At 43.7% G+C, this 22384-nt stretch overlaps 2 protein-coding genes across 4 annotated transcripts in view; one reads left to right on the plus strand and one right to left on the minus strand.

Annotated features, from left to right (window-relative positions):
* Nucleotides 1-7446, plus strand: part of SLC23A1 (solute carrier family 23 member 1) — a 25836-nt gene extending 18390 nt beyond the window's left edge. For all 3 annotated transcript variants that reach the window (XM_075009346.1, XM_075009347.1, XM_075009345.1), the window contains 4 exons: nucleotides 7-136; nucleotides 1216-1359; nucleotides 2027-2122; nucleotides 3687-7446. In XM_075009346.1, the coding sequence (XP_074865447.1) occupies nucleotides 7-136; nucleotides 1216-1359; nucleotides 2027-2122; nucleotides 3687-3934 (618 nt within the window). In that variant the 3' untranslated portion in view covers nucleotides 3935-7446. The remainder of the gene's footprint in view (nucleotides 1-6; nucleotides 137-1215; nucleotides 1360-2026; nucleotides 2123-3686) is intronic.
* PAIP2 (poly(A) binding protein interacting protein 2) lies at nucleotides 3928-21336 on the minus strand. Its single transcript, XM_075009348.1, has 4 exons — nucleotides 21200-21336; nucleotides 13664-13823; nucleotides 10686-10865; nucleotides 3928-8142 (listed from the first exon to the last, which is right to left on the minus strand). The coding sequence occupies exons 2-4, from the start codon at nucleotides 13799-13801 to the stop codon at nucleotides 8086-8088; spliced, it is 375 nt and encodes a 124-aa protein (XP_074865449.1). The 5' UTR covers nucleotides 13802-13823; nucleotides 21200-21336; the 3' UTR covers nucleotides 3928-8085.
* Nucleotides 21337-22384: the final 1048 nt, after the last annotated feature.

Here is a 22384-nt window from a genome sequence, read left to right on the forward strand (position 1 = left end):
CCCCAGGTGGGCAGCCGACGAGTGGTGCAGTACGGCGCTGGGATCATGCTTGTTTTGGGAACCATTGGCAAGTTCACGGCTCTGTTTGCCTCGCTCCCAGACCCCATCCTCGGAGGAATGTTCTGTACATTATTTGGTAACGTGCCGCTGGAGACGGGTTTATAACTGTCCAGGCATAAAGAACATTGCTGTGCTCTTTCCTACCAATCCTTTCCCTCCTTTGAACTTGATTGGCCTCAGGGTGACACACAGAGCTTGTGCCAGGCTGAGCTTTGCACTGTGGCCTCAGAGTTGGCTGCCCACTTCCCATCAAGCTTAGCCTTGAAGATCTCCACTTAAACCGCCTGCTTTCCTTTTGGCATCAGTTCCAGGGAACCAGCTTAAAGGTGTAACACCCCTGCAGTTCCCTAGCATCACTGGGCGGGCAGCAGCAGCCTGCTTCACTACTGCCTTTTTCTAGCACTCATGGTTTCCTCCAGCCCTAAAAGACTGGCATTACTTTCATCTCTTGGCCCTAAGTGGAGGAGCTGCCAATGCATTACCGCAGCCTTGGGCCTCATCCATATCCAAACCATAATCAGAAATCGGTTTCAGAAGTGATTGCATTAAACTGGTGCAGAATAAAGTAAGACCACATTTAATTTCGGGCTGGTTTATATTGATTTAGCCTAAGTCGGTAAAGAATCAACTTATGCTAAAGTGATATAAAGCAGATTTAAACTGCATTAAGAGCATCCACCCAGGGGTTTGCACCAGTCTGGCTTCATCAGATGCAGATGACACTTTTCAGCTTGATTTATGCTTAAAAGGTAAGTCACCATAACAGAAAGGTCTGAAAAAAAAAATCACACTCCTGACCCACAAAGCTGTGCCAAGCTAAGTCCAGTACAGACACAGCTACATTGGTACAAGCATTCGTCTATTGCCAAAATTGCCATCATTTGGCTGTTGGTGTTTCTGCAGCAATGGAGGAAAAAAACCCACCTTCAGTTAATATAAGCTGTATCTAAAGAAGGGGTTTAACGGGTGTAAGTATGCCAATATCATCTCTCTAGCTTTAGGTATCCCCTTTGTTAAACTGCTGCAACCTCCAGAACAGAGCTGGGTTTACTGGTACTTAATTTTTTCCTCAAGCCCAATGACTGCCTCGCCCAGAATGCACACAGACCCTCTGTCTGTAGCAAGGCTGCCTTGTCTCTGGTTGCCCATTTTCAGGCATGATCACAGCTGTTGGCCTTTCCAACCTGCAGTTCGTTGACATGAACTCCTCCCGCAATCTTTTCATTCTGGGATTCGCAATGTTTTTCGGGCTGACGCTGCCAAACTACTTGGATTCACGCCCCAACGCCATTAACACAGGTACGCCTCGGTGGATAAGCCTCAACCTGTACTGTATGTCCCCTATTGGTACTGTAGTGAATGCCCTGGGTTCTTGGGGATCGAACGAGATAGCTCTTTGGCTCTCAAGCCTAGGCAAATGTGTGAGATAAGTGAATTCTTAGGATCCAGTTCTAAGGATGACCTTAGGAATTTTCTGTGACTGGTGTAGGCATGAGGGGGGCTTTCAGGGTATTTGTCATGCTCCTGATGCTATGGCAACTTGAGTTCGCTTGCCTTTGATCGCAGCAGTTGGACTCTTCTCTCTTTTGAGATGTGCTTATTGTTACCCTCTGCATCCCAACACAGGGTGTGCTTTGTAGGCTAGATTTTCAGGACCTCTAATAAAGCAAACTGTACAACGGGCTAGGAGATAAAATAGACACTGAGTCAGGGGGCTTACAATGCTCACATAAACAGTGGGAAAGTAAGAGGGGAGGTAGACAAGACAGATGTCTTTGAATATCAACTGAATCTAGTCTCGGCCCACAAATGCTTAATTCATCAAGTTGCATGACCTCACTGGGGTTTGCTGTCGTGAACCAGCTAGTCCTCCTTAAACAAACCCACTCCTCCTATTTCAGCTGGACGATAGCACCTACCCCCACTGCTCCCTGTCGCCTCATGTAACATTCTGCATGTTTTGTAGGTGTTCCTGAAGTGGACCAAATCTTAACAGTGCTGTTAACAACAGAAATGTTTGTTGGGGGCAGCATTGCCTTCATATTGGACAACACCGTTCCAGGTATGGCCACTGCAGGCTCCCACGACAAGGCTTAGTCATGCACTGGTGCTGTTACTTAGTGCACGTCTGGCTGTATATCGTTTTAGTCCATTCAGTCTTGGTGATAGAGGCTGAGCGGTATTCATTGCTGAAGGTGAACTGGCTTCTGGAAGAATTAGTGATTCAAGGCTGTAAGCTGGAGGTTTAGCAGGGTGTTTTTCTGTGATTAGAGACACACTCTTTGAATAGTGCTAGAACAGCAATGCGATAGCCAGCTACCATCACTGTGTCTTTTACTACTTATGTATATTATTCTCGCAGCAGAATGACTGATTAACAACATACTAAAAGCATCCCGATTGGTTAATAAGTAAATCGGACCCCCTTTTAATATCATGGGCTGCAAAGAGCTGCCCAAGACATATTAAAGAGCTGCTGGCGACTTGTGAGCCTCTTTCTGAGTATCACTGGCCCAGCACAATAGGGCCCGGTCTTGACTAGGGTCAACAAGTACTAAGTAATAGAAAAAGGAAATCTGTGAGAGAGCAACCAACCTGGCCACCCACATAACGCTGGCACAACTGATCAGTCCTTCCTGTACAGCCCATCTCCTACCATGACGACTAAGGGTCACCCAGTGAAATGAGAGAGTATCAGGGTCCCAAGTATGGGGATATGGTTGAGGTAGCACATACTCAACCTGTCCCACTCACTGCTTCAGAAAAGCCCTGGGTCAGGGGTTGTCAACCAAAAGCGCAAGGGCCTCTTTTTGGTTTTGAATTCTGTAAAAAAACCTCAATAATTCAAGGGCGGCAAAGCAAGTGAATACGAGACAATCCTTCATAAATAACCTCAAACCACACTTTTTGTAACCCCTATTTTAAGAACAACGCACACCCATATCCCACTATACACTGCACATATTATAGGGGGCAGTCGCCAACGTTTCAAGATCACACAGCGTTTGCTATTTAGATGGGAGTTGGTCATTGTTGGGCTTTTAGATGTTCACTGAAATATCGAAAATAATCAGCAGGGGTTTGTTTTTTTTTAAACTTTGCAATTATAGCGTTGCAAGCCACAAGGAAGTCCTTAAAGAGCCACATGTTGCTCTGGAGCTGCAGGGTGCAGACCCCTGCCTGGGTCAAACACCAAGACAGAGTTTGTTTTTCAAAAGGGTAGGATCACTTTACAAACCCCAGCGAGAGCTGTAACACTGCAAGCTTGAGCTTGCCACATTTGTGTGTGCAGAACCCTCTCTGGAACTCAGGATTGTTTCAGCTGCAGCTCTCCTCCACTGGTAGTGACATAATCCAATCTCATGGCTCCGGTATAAAAGATCAGGTGTGTGGAGGTGTCTTCCTACTTTGTACAGGGCTGGACAACTAACCAAGCGCATTTTTCTGCTTTTGTGGAAGCACCAGCCAGGATCCCAGCTTAAATGGGCCCATGGTTGGATCTGCTGGGGCAGTCCTTTCTCCAGACAAGTGCTTGTGCAGAATTTGAGCCATATCCAGTGCTGTTACTCTGCATGAATAAGCTAGTTATTTTGCAGTCCTAATGCCCAGGATCTCTCTCTTCTCAGGCACACAGGAGGAGCGTGGGCTCGTTCAGTGGAAGGCTGGAGCGCATGCTGACAGAAGCACAGCTGCAAATTTGAAAAGCTACGATTTTCCATTTGGGATGAACATGGTGAAAAGGATCCAGTGGTTGAAGTATGTGCCAGTATGTCCTCTTTTCAAGGGATTTAATTCAAGAACAAAAAGGAATTGTGACACAACCGAAAGTGGACAAGATAACACAGACAATCTCTTCGTATGTACGAAGGTTTGAAAGACTCTGTAATGTGACCGGCAGACTTCATTCAGCACCAGTTAGGTATGTTGCACTGCAGTTCTAGTTTGTAGGTTACTGAAGGAAGGCCAGGGCAGAAGAATGGTGGCAAACTGAAGAGGAGAAAACGTGGATCAGTCGCTAGGGGTTGCCCCCCAGTTTTGATTCATGTCTCGGTGGAGTTTACAAAGGACAACCCACCCTAGTTTGAGACAATCATCTGTCTGTTGTGCTGTACATTCTGCCTAGGCACGTATGACGGTTCTGGCCTGCTTATTCTGAAAGAGCACAAGCCTCATGGATTGCAGGGCTGGCTGGCGTGCGCCATTCTAGCAAACCCAAAACCTCACAGCAGCTCAGCCAAAACAGCAGAGTTGAGGCTAGTCTAACTTCAAACCAATGTTTGCGTAACTTCCAACGCTGACCTCAAACTGGTGTAAGGTATGATCAAAACTTTGCTCAGACTCACTGGACTACTAGGCCTAGATTCCAGAGCAAAGTATTGGACAAATTTTACACCAATTTTGGGTCAGAGCTGGAAATTTTACACAGCTGAGCCATGTAATGTATTTCTATTCAGACACTGGGCTAAATTCATTTCTGGTGTAACTCCATGAACCCTAGCATTATTACACAAGGCACTAATTGGTAACAGCATGGCACACATAATGGCTTTTATTGTTGGGATAATGTATTTCACCATTAGCTACACAAATACTCCCACTCATTTGTTTCTCAGTGCTTTGGGGACAGTGGAAAACCTGCCCCTTATATTTGCCTCACTGGTCCTGCAGCATAACCTTGGGAAAGTTCATAGTGCTTAGCTCTGCAACACCCATCCATCCTTCCTATCACTTGCTTCCACTGAGCATAAACTATCTTGGCCTTTGTCACACTGTCATTTCAATGGCCTGTGTTAGGAAACGCCACCAATTAACAGCCCACCTAAGGCCTCCATCCAGTGAGCTGAGGGTCTCAAGGTTTTGCTGATAGCATCAATGTAAGAACCGCCTCCCTAAGCAGCAATTCATGACCAAAGCAAAGCAAACATTTTTTTTATTTCCATCTTGTGCAGAAAGTTCTGCGAGACAAATGATACATCCACCGCAGCTGAGCAACTACCTAGCAGTCAATAGTTTTTACAGGTATAATTAGATCTTAAGTAATTGTTAATGCGTACAGATAAAAAGACAGGCTCATTTTCTGAGCTGCATTGGCTCTGAAGATCTAAGAGAGGTAAACTTTGTGTCGCTAGTATGAGAAACTGACTCAAAACACAGGCTCAGCTCAGTTGAATATTGCCTTCTTGCCCAGTTGCTTTCCAGAATTGTGGAACATTTCTGCAAACTACACCGATTCACGCCCATGAAATGGAACGCACAAGCACTGCAGATTGACTGGACTGGACAAGGATATATTTAAATGCAATAGGTGATCCCTCTTCCTCGTAAGGCTTGATAAAGTGCTCTGTTAATACCAAAATGCAGCTTGCGACTGGACATGCAAGCATGCTAGAACTCCCTTGCTGATGAGAGATATGATCTTAAAGGGGACGGCCTCTCTGGGCCTACTAACGCTGCCAGAGAACACTCACTGCCACTTTGAACCTCATTAATAAACCTCTCACACTAAGCACTTTGTTAGCTCTTTTCTGTTCTCCAAGTCATTTTAAAGATTCTTGGTTGCATCACTCCTAGCAGTAGCAGGATCCTACATACGGTGCATGCAAGTGAGAACATTTAACAGCCACATGACGCCATAGCAACACAGCTCAGAATTTAGTCAAACCTAGGCTCACTGAGGTTTCAAAGGCCCTTCCAAAGACAACTAAAACTGGAGGATGAAGTGGCATTGGTAATGCAGGAGCAGTCTTCTGGGGGCAAAACTGACTCCAGGCCTCAACCCAAGGGGTCAAACCAAAGTGGAATGGCAGTGACAACCTAGCCTTCCAATACATTTCATGTTCAGACATTTGGTACCAGTAACATTCCGCGCTAATTCTAAATCTGCAAAGGAAAAGTAAGAAGGGACATTTGAAAGCAAAGTTTTTGTTGTGTACCTTTCAAAAGTCAGCTACAGTCCTGACTAGAAGTGAATTTCAAAAGGGAAAGGAATAACTCCTTGGTGACTTAGGAGAGAAGAGAGCTAGTGAGTGGAAAGAGCTGTGATTAGATGTTGGCGAGGCCAGTGAGTGGAGCTTAGATTGCCTAGTTGCTAGAACTGACTGCCTTGAAAGTGGGCATGCCCTCCATTAACGTGGGTTTAAACTAGAATGTCAAATTCATCTTATGCCACCCACCACTAAGCTCCAGAGATTCCTGTAGGTGGTGGTTTCTCACTCTAAATGTAGTAAATATTAAAGCTGCTAAGCACTACAAATGGGTCCTTAGATTACTACGTACTAGCGTGTCGATAAATTACTCAACATGCCTAAAGTCAAAACAGGAAGCAATCCAACAGATGAGAGTTAGAAATCTGGTACTGTCAAGAGTACATATAAGTGAAAGGACAGAAAGGATTTGGGTTCACTGCAAAGAAAGTCAGTTCACCAGGTATTTCAGTATGAAGTGCACATATGAACAAACCCAGCTGAGTGAAAATTAGGATTCATCTCACTTCTGCCTACACTTTGATGCTACTCACTATAGCCACAATGATGATGTAAAACCCCTTCAAGTGTCTTCCCATAGCTTTGTATTATCAGCTGCATTCAGCAGCTGTGTGCGCGACACCCAAAGTCTGGTAGGACTCATTGTGCCATAAAAGCTTCCAAAAGGCTTAGTTTTAGCAACAGTGCTTGGGATGGTACCATCAACCGGGTACTATCTACACTAGGGTTTGCAATGCTGCAAGGAAAGGTGGAGCTAAATTGCGCTTAGTAGCAAGAGACATAAACCTAAGGAAGAGACTGAAGGAAATGCTAGTATGAAGAAGAAGTAAAAGTAAATCAGTTATCAGTTTTAAGTCACAACAAGCTAGTCCAAAGTAACAAGGAGTTCCATTCATTAAAATCTTCATCACTGTTCTTGCTGGGGTAGCACAGCATTAGTCCCCTCAGTTCCTCATATTGCCAAATGTGAGTGTCTGAGAAGGGTGCATATTCAAGAGACAAACACCAAGTCATTTCTACTATTATTTATTTTTTTAAATATTTTTGAAAAAATATAATTTTTTTACAATATTTTCAACTTAAACACTATTCACACTGAACACGTATGGCAGCTTAACCTACCCAAATATGAAGTTTAAGAAGCCAAAACTGTTCTAGCTTTATTAAAAGAAAAAAGTTGTTGTGCTGTAGACTATTGTGTAGTGATGATTAAACAAAGCAAGGGAAAAGCACCACTCAAATCACTAACGCTAAAGTTTTCTTGGTTAAATCCAGCTATATTAAGGTTGTACATTAGAAGTTACATAGACAGTGTGCTATGTATCCAAGTTCTTGGAAGAAATTGTGACGACAGTTCCTTAAATGTCATTAGGAAGTGAAATAAACATTCGTAATATGATAACATACTGTAAATACATGAAATTTCTTCCAACTGCGTGTTAGTTCAGTAGCTGAGATCTAGGACTCTGTACAGGTCTGTAAAAGACTGGTAAAATAGTTCATTCACACTTCTCAAAAAGAGGAGCATGAAGTACAGTTTTACTTGATAAGGGAAAAAAAAATCAACATTAGTAAAAATACTGAAGTTGAAACAGAAAGTTAGCTAATTTGCATAATGATCAGATAACCTTGCTTTTATTTTTAAGTTAAGGCATTATCAGGTGCAAATTAACACCAGCTGACATGTTTTTGTAACAGACCATCCTTATTCAAATCCTAAATCCTGTTTAAAAGACAGAGTCTGCAAGAGGTTTTCATAAATTTGGTACTTTGTCTCAACTTGACTGGTGCTTCTTACCTCACTGTCTCCTTCGCAGAAAGCCAGGGTCCAATTGTGTTTTTATTAAACTTTTGACAGCTTTTTACTTAATAACAGTCTCAGCACTTTTATTAAGCATGCAAGACTAACAGAACTTTGGCAATGCATAAGTGTAACACAGTGACGAGAAGAGAGCTTTTACAATTAAATCTTCTAATACTGGCTTCACAGTGTGGAAATTGTGCTACATCCACCAAAAGAGGGCCCAGTCTACTCAAATATTTAGTACTTCACCCCAGGAACAAACTCCTTTGCGTTTGGATTCAGATTACTCTTGACCTGGGGAGAAAGAGAAATTTCTGTTTTACCAGACTGTGCTATTAGTTGCCTCTCGCTTTTCCTGATCAAAAGCAGCACCATTCACAGCCAGAGTTTACAAATTTAAGATGACAAATTTAACATGAGCTCTTCTATACACTATAAAATCACTGCAAAGAGATTAGAACCTTTCATCTGCTCATCCCTACATACTTAGAGCAGGGCTATTAATTCACTATTATGATCTTCTTTTAAAAAAAGAAACAAAACTGCAGCAGCACTTAGAGGCTTCAATCAAATCAGAGTAACTGTGTTAGGCACTACAGAGATGGCCCCTTTCCTGAAAAGCTGCAAATTAAACTCTGCGCCATCTCCCTAAAACACCAGAGCTTGAATTTAGTCAAATCCCCTCAGGAAAATTTCACAGGGTCTGAATCCTTATACATTTGTTTGCATATGTTGCATAACCGAATTGGTCTACAAATGGATTTTAGAAGCTCAGTTTGAATAGTTTTAATCTATATTCCTTTAAAGAGTTATACCTAAACAGAATACTGACGCATGGGTGTTTAGAACATGAGGACATGCGCCTGCTTATTTCATAATGAACCACTATTTCCAGAGAATTCATGAAAATAGCTTCCATGTGGGCAATAAGCAGCACCAAGAGAAACTCCCACAAACAATTTCCATGTATTGCCTAACAACAAAGGAACAGAAGTTGGGATAGCTGGGAGCATGAATTTTATCTAAACACTTAACTGATTTACACATTAAACTAGTTTTGTCACCAGCACCTTTATTGCCACTTTCTATTTTAGGACAGTTTTGCTGTCTGGGATCACTGGGCTGAAAGATATCTTGGCCTAGAAGTTACACCCAGTTAATTTTAACAGAGAGGAAGCCGTGCTAGTCTATACACTACTAAAACAAAAAGCAGTCAAGTAGCACTTTAAAGACTAGCAAAATAGTTTATTAGGTGAGCTCTCATGGGACAGACCCACTTCAGACCATAGCCAGACCAGAACAGACTCAATATTTAAGGCACAGAGAACCAAAAACAGTAAGCAAGGAGGACAAATCAGAAAAAGATAATCAAGGTGAGCAAATCAGAGAGTGGAGGGGTGGGGGGAAAGGTCAAGAATTGGGGGGGGGGGGGGGGGAGAAGGTCAATCTAATTCTTGACCTTTCCCCCCACCCCTCCACTCTCTGATTTGCTCACCTTGATTATCTTTTTCTGATTTGTCCTCCTTGCTTACTGTTTTTGGTTCTCTGTGCCTTAAATATTGAGTCTGTTCTGGTCTGGCGATGGTCTGAAGAAGTGGGTCTGTCCCACAAAAGCTCACCTAATAAACTATTTTGCTAGTCTTTAAAGTGCCAGTTAATTTTATTTTTCCCCCAAGGCTTATTGTGAAGTATCAATCTTAAACAAAAAATTCCAAGTGCACCAGAACATTTCAGCAATGCAGTTTAACTTTTGGTTGATCACTAGCATTAGTGTCAGGCTAGCATCAAATCTCTACTATAAAATTGGTAGGCAAATCCAGTAATATTGAATGTATCCTGTGTATTTCTATCACGGGTCAATAGCCATTGCATGGAAGGGCAGCTGCAAGAGGGTGTGCACTGGCTATCGGGGACATTAGACAGCTGTAAGAAGTGTGAGTGTTATGTTTCAGCACTGCCGTACTTTTGGGAGTGTCGGCTAAGACATATTAGTTGCTTTTGCAAGTTAACTCTTGTGGGTCAACAGGCAGTCTGAAACTTCTTTGGGTTCTTCTAGTTCACTTCAACATCTCTGAAAAATTAAAGATGTTCCTAAAATATTTTTAAGTACTGGTACAGGAATATTAGCAAGATTTACATCAGTATTTATGTTTCCTCGTGCAGGTAAATGACTCCTAAGACAGTTTCCACTTATTTTAAAGGTGTCGGACTGACAAATTAATGATACTGACTACAGTAAACATAAATCTAAGTAATCTTTCAAAACTTATACCTCAAGCTAGATCTGGGCTGTATGATTTCAGTCCTAAAGCTGTTTCCAACATGCCAAATTCTAGTATAGCGAACATGGTGTCTGAATGTATATCAGACTGTGTTCAACAAGAGCTGTGGAATTAAGCCATTGCTGTCACCGCTGCTGGACTATACGCCACTCAGTCAGCATGTTCAACCTTTTGCCCTTCATTTAGTACACAGTGATTTCTGCCAAGCAGCATATACACCCACATAGCACTAGTATTTGTGGCATGGACTACGCAAAACACCCAGCCAATTCTATGGACAATCCCACAGAACTTCAGCCACTACCACATTCCATACCTTTTGGTATATAAATAGTAATGTGTCCAAAAACTTTGTATATATCAAAGTAAAGAGATTTCTGGGTCAAGTATGGGATCTGGGAAAGCCTTTGAATTACTGATAATCAGCTGTTGTTCTTTGTCACTTTTATTAGATGTTTTAATCACTTGTCAAGGCATTTAGAGACTTTTGGAAGGGGATTTTTATTTAACTTTCAAATACAGAGTTAACCAAGAATAAGCAAAGAGGATATTTACCACCAGATCCTCCAGCGATGAGCTGTCACTGATAACGAGGTCATTGAACTGGTCCTGGATTTGATCCATTGTTTGTGGGAGGTCCCGAGCTGGAATAAACCACTCGTGTTCCTCTTCCTCTTCCAGCATTTCCTGGAAACAACGCTCAATAAATTCTTCTTCCCACAACTCCTCTTCAATCTGAAGTTTGAAAGGGAAATAATGAGCCTTGGTGTGTACAGCGGGTCTTAATCCATGACCCAATCAGTCCACAGAAGCAGTACACAGGACACCATCACAGAAATTCCAGCAGAATACGCATTGTGTGACTGTAGCCCAGAACACACAGAAAGCTGTACATATAGCACATAATGACAAACGGGTTGAGAACTACCACTAAAAGGTATGTATTGATTGCACTGGCAACTCAGCAACAAGGTGGGTTGTGAGCGACACTGCAAAGCCCTGTGAGTTACCATGTCCTCACCAGCTCTGCGCTCCACATGAGCGGCAGCAGAACCAGGATTTCTGGGGACACATCATCCAAAAAGAAAAACCACCTTCCAACAGTGGCCAATGCCAGTTGCTTCAGAGAACATGAACAGAATGGAATCGCTGGGTGGATCAGAGGCTAGAGACACCCTGCACATAGTGAGGTTGCATCAAGGACAATTTGGCTGACCATCCCTTAACTTAACTAGGTTTTTGTTTCCACCACATTACAGAGTTAGCCTTCATAATATCCCCAGCAAAGAGTTCCACAGGCTGACTTTGCACTGTGTGAAGAAATACTTCCTTCTGTTTTGTTTTAATCCTGCTGCCTACTAATGACATCTCTGGTCTATGTTACGTGAAAGAGTAAGCAATACTTCTTCACTCGCTTTCTCCATACCAGCCAACAATGTACAGATTTCTTGTGATTTGACATTCAATATTTTATGAAAGTATGTTTGATAGGAGTTACAGAACACATCTATGCAAGATCTCCCATAAGCTATCATGGGAACAATTACAATTTAGTGAATATGTACCATTTGTGTACCTGAACTCAGGAATATTGACATGTGCATCTACTTCATATTTGCTGCTTTGGGTCCCTCCCACTGCTGACACTTCAGGGACTATAATGGAAAAGCCAGGACAGGGCTAGGTGAACCATCACCTAGCACAACAGGCTGTGAATAGAACCGGGCTTTCTGCAGACAGTCCATAACATTACTGACTCACGGATGACAGTATCAGGTAACCAGATCATCTGATTCTAAAATGCTCTGATCTGACAAACTATTCCCCAGGGGGATGGGCTGTTCCCTGTAATTCCCCGCCACCAGTCTCTGGGGGGGAATAAATTTCACTTGCACCAAGGCATGTGCAAATGTGCACCATCAATAGAAACATATGCTGCTGGCTGGAAATTCTCTGCTAATCAGCTGGATGGCAGTTCAATCTCTCATGGGTGGCCAGGTCACCCGAGTGCTCAGCTTACTGGGAACATTGGGGGTGGGTGTAAATCAAACAAAGGTTTCCTGCCTTGTCCAAGGCAAGGAAGGAAAACAATGATTGTCCTCAGCTTGCTTTAATTCTGCCTTCCCACCCAAAAGATACATGGAACCAAAACGACTGTAACTGAAAGGGGAAAGAACTGCTGGACCGAGGTTAGATAGATATCCATGAAGGGCATTACTTGAAACAATAACTAAGGTAAGAAGTTATTGGCAACCAGTTATTTTTAGTGAATCTAGCTCAGATTGCTGTTTCATATTTTCTTAGTAATCTGTTTTGTTCTGTTTTATTAACTATGAAAAGTAGTGAGGTAGCAAAGTATTTCTGGTTTATGTGCTAACCCCGTTTATGCAATTTCTTACAGTGCAGTGGGGCAGGGCAGCAAACAGGCAGCACATACCTTCCTTTGCACTGAGGAAGGTAAACATCATAGGAGTTTGGGTTGGAGGAGGGTATGAACATCTGGGTGCTGGAGTAAGTCCTTTAAGCAGAATCATCCCACAGCTGATTGTAGGGTATCAGCAGCTACTCTCCCACAAGTGCAAGAGGACAACAGTGGCTATGAAGGATACGTACTGAGTGAGGAAGGGAGTGATCGGAGGAAGTCCATCTCTCCCTGTCCCAGGAGATGAGCAACTGAGGCCATGAACCAAATTTGGAGAGGCACAGAGGATTGTTTTTGGGTGCCACACCCTGCTAACTCAGCTCCAGATTCCCAGTGCTGGTTGTGTGAGAGCATGTTCATGTGAAATTATTTCAGCAGCTCAGTATTGCTAACAGAGCAAGTGAAAAGAAAATGTAAGTTTTTGTAAGTTTATAACACAACTAATGAATAAAATGTCATGAGTCAGAGGAAGCATTTTTCTACGTTTAAGGACTTCAAAAAATTTCAGAGGCCTGGCGTAAACTGACAAAAATCCTCCAAAAGGTCAACTCTCTTATAAAGAAAAACAACATTAGGCACTTGATTGGGGTCATTACCAACTTTACCTGTAATACCACTCACCTCAACATTCTCATGACCAAGCAGGGTTTTTCAGGTGAATCTATAAGGCAAAAGGTGCACTTGTGGGCCCCCTTTTCACCTGCCTGTATCTTAAAAGCACTGTAACCTGGCCTTATGAAATTAACTGTTCTCAAGGAGTCTTGTGAAAATGTCTTCCAATGTGCAGTTCTTCCCTGTAAACCACACTGTGGCAGAACGCTTTATACGTTGCATATTTCCATGTAGTTCTGAGCTATGAAATAAAACTACTTCTAGAGTGTTTTTCATCCAGTCATCAAAAGATTGGCAGTTACTTTACTGGTGGGGAAACAATCACTGGCTGAGACATTCCCTCTGTAACATTGGCAACCTAGGGGCAGAATCAAGACAAGAACCCAGGTCTACACATGGCTAGTCTGTACTCTAGTCACTAGACCATGCTGTCTGCCCTGTGAGCTAGAAACACAAAATGGATCACACTATAGCAGAGCTGAAAACTAAAGCAACTTACCTGCCTATTAAACTCCTCTTCATTTTCCATCCACATGTACTCAGCAAATGGATTGTCGTCTTCGTGAGAATGACCATTAATAATCACATCTTCGTTGATGATGCTTGGGCTAGTACTGCTGCGACTTGGATCTTTCATGGTTGAGCCTTTTTGCTGAAGCCTGAAATTTAATTGCAGTAATCAAAGACTTATTGCATCTGTTGCCCACTTATTGCCCACTCAAGTAAGCATTAGTACACACCAGACTCTTTTTTTTTTTTTTTTTCCCCAAAGAGTCTGGTCATAAAATCCTACCTGTGGAGCTTGTAAATGACTACCACCCCACAAAGCAGTAACTTCTGCTAGCTAAGCAAAAGTCAGCATATGGTGAAATGCAGAACCCCGCTATCTGAAAGTGAATTTACATTTTAAACTCTACTCTGAATACATTCAAGGACCGATTTCCTTGGTAAACCCCACCAAAACACTAAGATGCCTAGTCAACAACTGAAGCTCAAGTCAATGTAGTTACACCACTCAGGGGAGTGAAAAGCTCACAAAGGTGAACCCAGGAAGAGTTACAGACACTAGATACCTCACATCAATGGAAGAACTAGTCCTCTGACCTAGCTATTGCCACTCAACAGGATGGATTTACTGTAGTGACAGTCATTGTCGTAAGCATCTATAGTACAGAGGCATTGCTGCAGCACTTGACAACACACATGTGCACACAGCTTTGAAAGCAAAGATTTCTGTAGATATGAGCAAATCAGTCCTGTCTGGGAAAGTGTTCAAAAGTGAGTCCAACACAGCACTGCAACCTCTTTTCTGAATTAAGCTCTCCAGAAAGCCACCACAAATGAGATAACATTTCAGGAGACCAGTTTCGTTGGAGGAGACTTGGGCAGAGTAGAAGCGGTGCAAAAAGCAAGATTTAACAAAGCCATTCAACCTTAGCTACATCACATCAGACATGCATGGAGAAATCCAGACGGTCATGACTCTGCTCAGACATCCTGAGAAAGTTGAGAGAGACAGCAGTCATTTTATGACACAGCCATTTTGGACTTGTCTACCCTTGAAATGTTACAAAAGCACATCTGCACCACTGTGGCGCTTCAGCATGGACACTACCTATGCTGATGGGAGGTGGTGTTCTACCCATCAACATAGGTAATCTCCCTTCCTGAGCTTTGATACTGTAGGTCAGAGGTGAGGGGGCACAGCACGATTGGCTACTATGTGTCCCGCTCATCCATTGTGTTAAAAATATTGAAATGTTGCTGTTTCCATGTATCTGTATTCACGCGTATACACCAATTCATAAAGTTTTACATTCTACAAACTTGTTTTCTTACTTGTGCCAAAAGGGGCTCTCATATGGAGATATGCATCTCTCAGAACCAGAAGGGACCTTGGGAGGTAATCAAGTCCAGTTGAACATAACAGAAACTTCCATTGGTTTGGATTACAATAGACAGGTTGGGGGGAACTGCTAATTACAGGGACAAAAAGTGGGTCCAACTGTAAAAAGCTGGCTCATCCCTGCTGTAGGTGGATGGAAGAATTCTCCCAGTCATTAGCACCGTCTATGCTGGTTGGCTTTACTGTGCTGCTCAGGGGTACACGCATTTTTCACACCACCGAGTGATCTAGTTAAGCCATCTTAAATTTTCTTAGTGTAGATCAGCCCTTTGATGCGACAGTTCTATAGTTATCCCATTAACAAAGGCCTACTGACTCAGGAATTTCATGTAAGGAATTTTTATTTAAGGATTAACTCGAAAATAATGCAGGCTTGTCTTAGAAACAAAATCATTATCGCTACAGTAAGGTCTCAGAGTATGCAAGGGTTCCATTCCACTCACCCTCGCATAAACCTGGATTTTGCGCAAGTTGGGGTCCAGCTTTTCCCCAGCAGAACACATGTTCTGCAGCCAGGGAAGCAGCAGAAAGGTAAGTCCTGGGCTGGAGGTGGTAGTTGGGGAGGGTTGACTGGTGGTGGGCTGGGGCTGTGGGGGGAAGGCACTACGCCTGGGGTGGGTTAGGGCAGCAGGGGCGTTGGGGGTGGAGTTGAGCGCGGGTAGTGAGCTGGGCTGCGGGGAGTTGAGCCAGAACCAGAGCTGTGCCTGCGTGGTGAGCCAGTGGAGGGGGGTTGGACTGGAGCTGTGCTTGGTGGGGAGTGGACAGCCTGTGAGCCAGCCGGTGGGGGGGGGGGGGCACATTGAGTAGGGGGTGGGCAGGCAGCTTGTGAGCCGGCAGCAGGGGAGGGTCCGCAATGGAGCCACACAGGGGCAGCTTGAACCAGAGCTGCTTGCAGGTGGTTTAAACCAGGCTGGGGGTGGGGTCAGGATCAGACGCATAAGAGTGGGGTCACCTAGTCTGAATATGTGAAATTTGAAACCTCACTGTATGTTTAGTATGAATACATTTATATAAACTCTAGAATCAATTTCTCCTTTTGAGATCCGGGGTCAGGATGCTGCATACCACAGAACTGAGATCGCACGCATAACTGCTGAGTTCACAAATGTGGCAGGTACAATTAGTGGGAAAAAAAAAAATCAAAAAACTTTTTTTTTTTTTTTTTTTTAAAGTACAGTTCTAATTTAAACCCAGATTTATGAGAAATCCCACAATTTTAGTCTTGGTCAGCTTACAAAGGGTAGTTTCAAGGGTATCCAGTGTGATGACCCTTTTGCAAGTCTGTCAGTCCATGAAGATCACATGCACTACTTCTGAATCTAACTGAGTTGTAAACAGAACAATGGTTCAGTTCTTGTTCACTATTTCCCTGGAATTTACCAATGTTTATTGCAAAATTTAAAAATGGGTGAAAAGTGGCACAAAAATTTACTGTTTTCTGATTACGTATTGAGATTAATATTCGGGGACAGGAGGACAGGAAAAAAAACCCAGAAAAGTACCAAATGCAAAGGCAACTTAATGCTATGGCTTATTCTGAACTGCATATTAAGTGTAGTACTCATATACACCTATGCAACTTCACTGCCTTGCTCTGACAGCCTCACATTTAAACCTAAGTTGGTAACACTTCTACCTAATGTAATGTATTGGATTTTCTTAATCATAATCAGTATTTTCATGTACTTTAGTCCAAATCTGGGAAACAAATCAGTAAAAACTGGATTAGTCAAATACCAAAAAAACCCTTACAAATAAAGTTTGGTAGAGACTGAGAACAAAACATGATAACCCAAACGAAAAGGCCATTTTTCCCCCTATGTTGCATTTAAACCTAGACATTCTATTGATTAGCCTTGGGAGTCTTGACTGTTTTGACCCCAAGACACCATATTTATTTTATTAATCTAACCTCCTCATGCATTTTAGGTTCCCCCCCCCACCATTTACTAACAGCAAAAAGAGCTGTGTTCACATATAGAGCTCCTTCTTGGCAGCCCAATTTCTCCTCCAGCCAGATGGTATAATGAGACCACTGATACCGCAACATCACAACTCTGTGTGAGAGACTAGTTCACAAGATTATGATTCTGCAGATCTTTGTTGAGATGATGTAAAAGTGCACGAAGCAGAAGGTGAACAAACCACCTTTATCAAGTTCTCTGGTTTCTGAGTAAGTAATTCTGAGGTATCCAAGAATGAAAGTGTTAAAAACACAAAGATACACCACAGTGGTCCGGCTCACAGGCTGACCATATTGGACAGATAAGTAGATCTTTTGACAGATATGCCACAGACTGCTGCAGAGAAATCAATTCCTGAATTATGAGAGTTCCAGGGCAAAGTTTAACCTTGTCTAAATATCAATACTAAGACACTGAAAAAAACCCCATCTTCTATATACCTTTTTGAAATAAAGCTAGTATTACAGGGGGTTGAGAAGAAAGATTAGCAGCTTCCACTCCTGTTTGTCCCATTTTGGAATTCAAAACAAAGTCAGTTTAACTCAACAGAAAATGCAACAAAGGGAGAGCAGGAATGAGGTTACTTATTGGTTAGCAATTAGCAGTATAAAAAAAAACAGTGCATCATTTCTCTGAAGTCCTACTGAACAACCTTTTCTAGTCATATTAAATGGAGAACATTAAACCCAACAAGACAATTCACATGCTTGTTTAAATTTGTACTTTTAAAAATGACTTAATTTACAGTATTTTGCTCTTCTCTATTTACAGTTTACCATTACCAGTTTACAAAATTAAAAAGCTTTCTATAAATGTCATCTTTCTCTTCTACAGCAAGGGCTTTCCCTCCATGTGTTTGGAATCAACTTTGATGATAATCTCATAGTTGACTTTCTGCAAACCAGCATATTACCTAGCTTTGATTACCAGGAAAAACTATCCTGTGTTATTAAAAATCTATACGGAGAAAATATGAAGAGCTATATAGTCATTTATAGTCCACCAACAGAGCTAAAAGGAAAACTATTAGAGAGGTACTTATTTTCTGCAATGCTAAGAGGAAAATGTGTTCTTAAAAGTAGGAACTGAAGTACAAAGTGATTTGACCAAGGTCACACAAACTGAATTCAGATTTCTTGAATCTCATGCTACTGTGACTAACCCAGAAAGAATTTTGTATTTCAATTTTATGCCACTCTTACTGAATAATAAAGCCCACCATTTTTAATGCAGTACTCATATCTCCAGTTCTTCAAAGCATGATCAGTTAATCATCATAACAGACCTGATTCATGAGGCAGACAAATTAAAATAGTCCTGATAGCAAAGCTGTAGATAAAGGATGGCAAGGTGACATAATTGGGACTTTCAAAAAGACTTTGGAGTCAAAAAACCCAAAAACACAAAACAAAAAAAAAAAAAACAAAAAACCTTACTTGAGGCTACTGAAGGACCCAAGTAGTCCCAAAGTGAGAAGCAGACACTGTCAGACCAAAAACAGCTAACAAGGGAAACGGTAGGAAAGGTCAATTTTCATTGGGGCTATAAGTGTACAGAAGGTTACCTCAATGTTCACTTAAAATAATACAGAGTCACAATCTCAAAACAAATACTGTATAATGAGAGATGCTTCAAAGAAGGGCAATAAGAGTGATTAAGAGCATGGCAGAACTTACATGGGGAGACAAAAGCATTTAGTTTAGAAAAGGAGGCATGGATAACATGTAAAAATGTTCTAGAGAAGACAGATCAGGGGCTTCTATTCTCTCTCTCATAACACCAGAGTAAAACGACAACAACGGAAATTAAAAAGGAGGCAGGCAAAGCTAGGCTGATAAAAAACATGTCAACATTTTCACGTAATACATAATTAGACTGAAAGTGATAGACAAGAATTCAGCAAGATTCCAAGAGACTAAATATTTATATGGATCGTGAGAGTATCCAAAGCTTTAGTAATTAATGCTAATGAAAATCTGTGAGGGACATGAAAGCTTACGTTATATATTCAAAATCTCTCTATTGGGCTGTGGCTACACTAGCAAATTTCTTTAAAAAGAAGGGGCTCTTTTGAAATATCCAGGGGAGCATCTACATACAAAGAGTGCTTTCAAAATTAAATCAAGAGTGCTTCCACTCCCATTTCAGGAAGATCACCCTCTTTCAAGAGTTTCTTTTGAAAGAAACCGTGTGTAGATACTCTGCCGGCTCTTTTTTCCCCAAAGAGCAGCCCTCATGGCACCTGATTTTTTGATCCCTGTCCCCATCTATCGAAAGAGCAAGGGCAGTGTGGAGTCTCTTTTTCAAAAAAGCAGACCACTCTCTTGATCCACTTTTTGCATGTGGATGCACTCTTTCAAAAGAAGTCTTTTCATAGGAAGGTTAAGTATGAATCCTTCTGCAAGGACTTTTTTTGAAAGATTGCTGTAGTGTAGATGTAGCCTTGAGGATTAAGAGAGGACCCTTCAAAATTCTTATCTACTTACGAGGGGATTCTTGGACCTGAATGCATGACTATCTGGCATGACCACTTGACTGGCGGGCCCAAGGTGTAATTCAGTACAGTAATCTCAACATTCCTCTATAAAAATTGATGAGTTCCTTTCAAATTTCTGAAGTGATAACAGCTCTACAGAGACTGACCACCAGCATCCTCTTAACACTTACTGATCACAGTTGGCTAAACATTAAGCAAAATTATGCTACTATATTAAAAGAATTAAAAAAATGCAGTGTTATGGTGTTTTTCTTACACTACTGAAATTTAATTTCTTTGAGAAAGCTGGCTCAGTAACAAGTTTTTGGTCACATTATCTAAACAAATTTAGTGATTCAATCACTAAGCAAAAAAAGATGAAGAAACCCATTAACGATATAGGGAAGCCATATGGTAAAAGCCATGCAGGATGCAAACATATCACCTTGTATTGAAAAATATTTTAAGTTTTTCTTAGTGGAAGTGCTAGCAAATGAACTGAGAAAATAATCTTTGTTAGTATACGATATCAACAAATAGCATAGAAATGACTTAACAGTAAACTGAAGCCAAGATGCAATAAGCACCTGGAAACACATTACAGACTTGAGACACAAGACAGCCTGGTGTGTTTTGTTTCAAATCGGAACTGGTTCATCAAAGGCTGTTTGATTCACGTTAGGAACGCCTGTACTGTAAGAGCAAGCTTGCCAAAACGCCTGAAGCCTTTTGTACGCACATTGATAGCAAGATCTACCCACCCACAAACGTCAGGGTAGAGTGAAGAGAAACACATGCGGTGTGATTTTGGGCAAGCCAAATGCAGTGAGTGCCTCATCCTTCCCTACAAAATGGACCTGGGACCTTCCTCGCCAGAAAGGAGAGTTTTAATCAGCGTTTATGAGAAAACTTTCAAGGAGTGAGATAAAAGGCCCCCAGCGACTGAACTGAGCTCGCATGAAGCTCGCCCGGAAAGCCGAGGCCCGGGCTCTGCTTCACGGGCAGCTCCCCTGGAAGCTCGTTCCCTGGCCTCACTCCAGCGGACACAGCAGCCGGACGAGAAGGGGCTGTCATGGGGGGCGGACCCCGAAGCCCTCTGCCCACCACCCCCACGTCCCGAAGCAGGGCTACTGCCCCGTGCCCCGACTGGCAGGGCCCGTGGGGCTACTGCCTACGGAGGAGCTGAGCGCCACGGCCGGACCTGCCCCGACGCTGCGAGGGTGCACGGCAAGCTAATGCCGGGGGGGGGGGGGGTAGGTCCCTAAGCAGAGCGGCGGCGCCACAGCCAAACCTCCCCACCCCCCAGGAAGGAGCACGCGCGCGCGCTGCCGGGAGCTGTTGAACCCCCTCCCCAGGCGCGCGCGGCCGCCACGCGCGCGGCCGCCCCGCCCACTCCCAGCCACGCGCGCTTTGTTCGACAACAACGAGGCCACCTCGCCGATCTCGTGGGGAGGGGGAAGGGGGATATCCCGTCGTGCCTCACGCGCCGCCAAAGGCACCCCCTCCTCTTCCCCCTCAGAACCCGGATGGAGAGCGCCCGAGACAATAGACAGGCGCCATTAGACGGCCCAAGCCCTCGGCTCCGGGGCCCTCAGGGGAGCCTCCCTCCCCCGTACAGAGCCCAGGACCGAGAAGGGTCCCCGCCGCCCTCCCCCAGCCAGACTGGCTCGAACCACCCCTCCGGCCCACCTGCTGCTAGGAGCGGGATGGCAGAAGTCGCACGCTAGGGCTCCGAGCTGGTCTCTTCCGCCACTGCCTCCTCGGGCCCCCCCCCCCACTCTTTATTCAGGTTCTTCTCCCTCCACCCCTCTCCCCTTCCAAACACAACAGCCAGGCCGGACGTGAAATCACTTCCGCTACCTGTGTGACCTCACACGCCACGCCCCCTCTTTCCGAAGCCAGACATGCACGACACATCCCGGCAAGCCCCGCACCGACGTGGGGCGTGGCATCCAAAGGAGCCCGGCGGAAGGGCGCCGCGCAGCATGCCGGCCTACGCAGTCTTTTTCGGCGTCCACGGAAAGCCCCGGGGCAGAACGCTGCCCAGCTTGCGTTTGCCGCGCTGCATGCTGGGCCTTGTAGTCTGGGCAAGGGGTTATGCCTCCATATTGGAGATCAAAGCGGGAAGAATCGAAAGAGCGTGTTGCATGTTGGGCCTTGTAGTCGGAGGCGCCGGTAGGGAGCGAGCGATGCAGGCCTCCATCTTGTGAGCCTCGGGAGAAGGAAAGTGGCCTGGGGCAGACTCAGCCGGCTGAGGGCTCCGTTGCGTGGCTTCTGGGTGCACATGTAAAGCCCGCGCTAGTACAAGGGGGTTGCCTCCCTTACAGGCTTAGCCTGGAATCTCCAGGAATTAGAGATCAATATTTAATTACAGTTTGGCATGTGATTAAATCTCAAGGGACACATCCAACCCAAACCAGGCACCCAGGCACAGGAACTGGGAGGCGATCACTGGACTCTTCTGGAATTAATAGCAATCCTCCGCCCACTCCTCTGAGCGATCCTGGAGATTTAAATAGGATATTTAAAGAAAATGACATGTCACGTTGAGAGGAAAAAATCTCCTAGAATAGCTTGTCCGATGGCAACCAGTCCTTAGCAGATCCTCCACAGCTTTTGCCACCTGAGTCTGTAATCAGGTGCCACTACAGCAGGGTACCAACTGTCTGACATGGGGACTTCAAGATAGGAACATACCAGACCACAGGGAGGAGGCCAAAACACAGTGGGAGGTGACAGGTGGGTGCACTAGCTTTTCACATGGTCATATAGACAAGACAGAAGTCCAACAGCTACATGGGCAGTTGGTTACCGTGTATTCAAATAGCTAAAGTACATTCACATTGGGTGCAGCAAGAGCAGCACAGCAGAGCC

Source organism: Carettochelys insculpta, chromosome 15, assembly GCF_033958435.1.
Source record: "Carettochelys insculpta isolate YL-2023 chromosome 15, ASM3395843v1, whole genome shotgun sequence".
Taxonomy (NCBI): Eukaryota; Metazoa; Chordata; order Testudines; family Carettochelyidae; genus Carettochelys; species Carettochelys insculpta.

Coding starts and splice junctions, on each gene's coding strand:
- PAIP2 (XM_075009348.1), bottom strand. CDS start 13,801: ATGAAAGATCCAAGTCGCAGCAGTACTAGCCCAAGCATCATCAACGAA. Junction 10,866..13,663: donor AAGAGGAGTTTAATAGGCAG/GTAAGTTGCTTT, acceptor TTCAAACTTCAG/ATTGAAGAGGAGTTGTGGGA. Junction 8,143..10,685: donor CATCGCTGGAGGATCTGGTG/GTAAATATCCTC, acceptor CTTTCTCCCCAG/GTCAAGAGTAATCTGAATCC.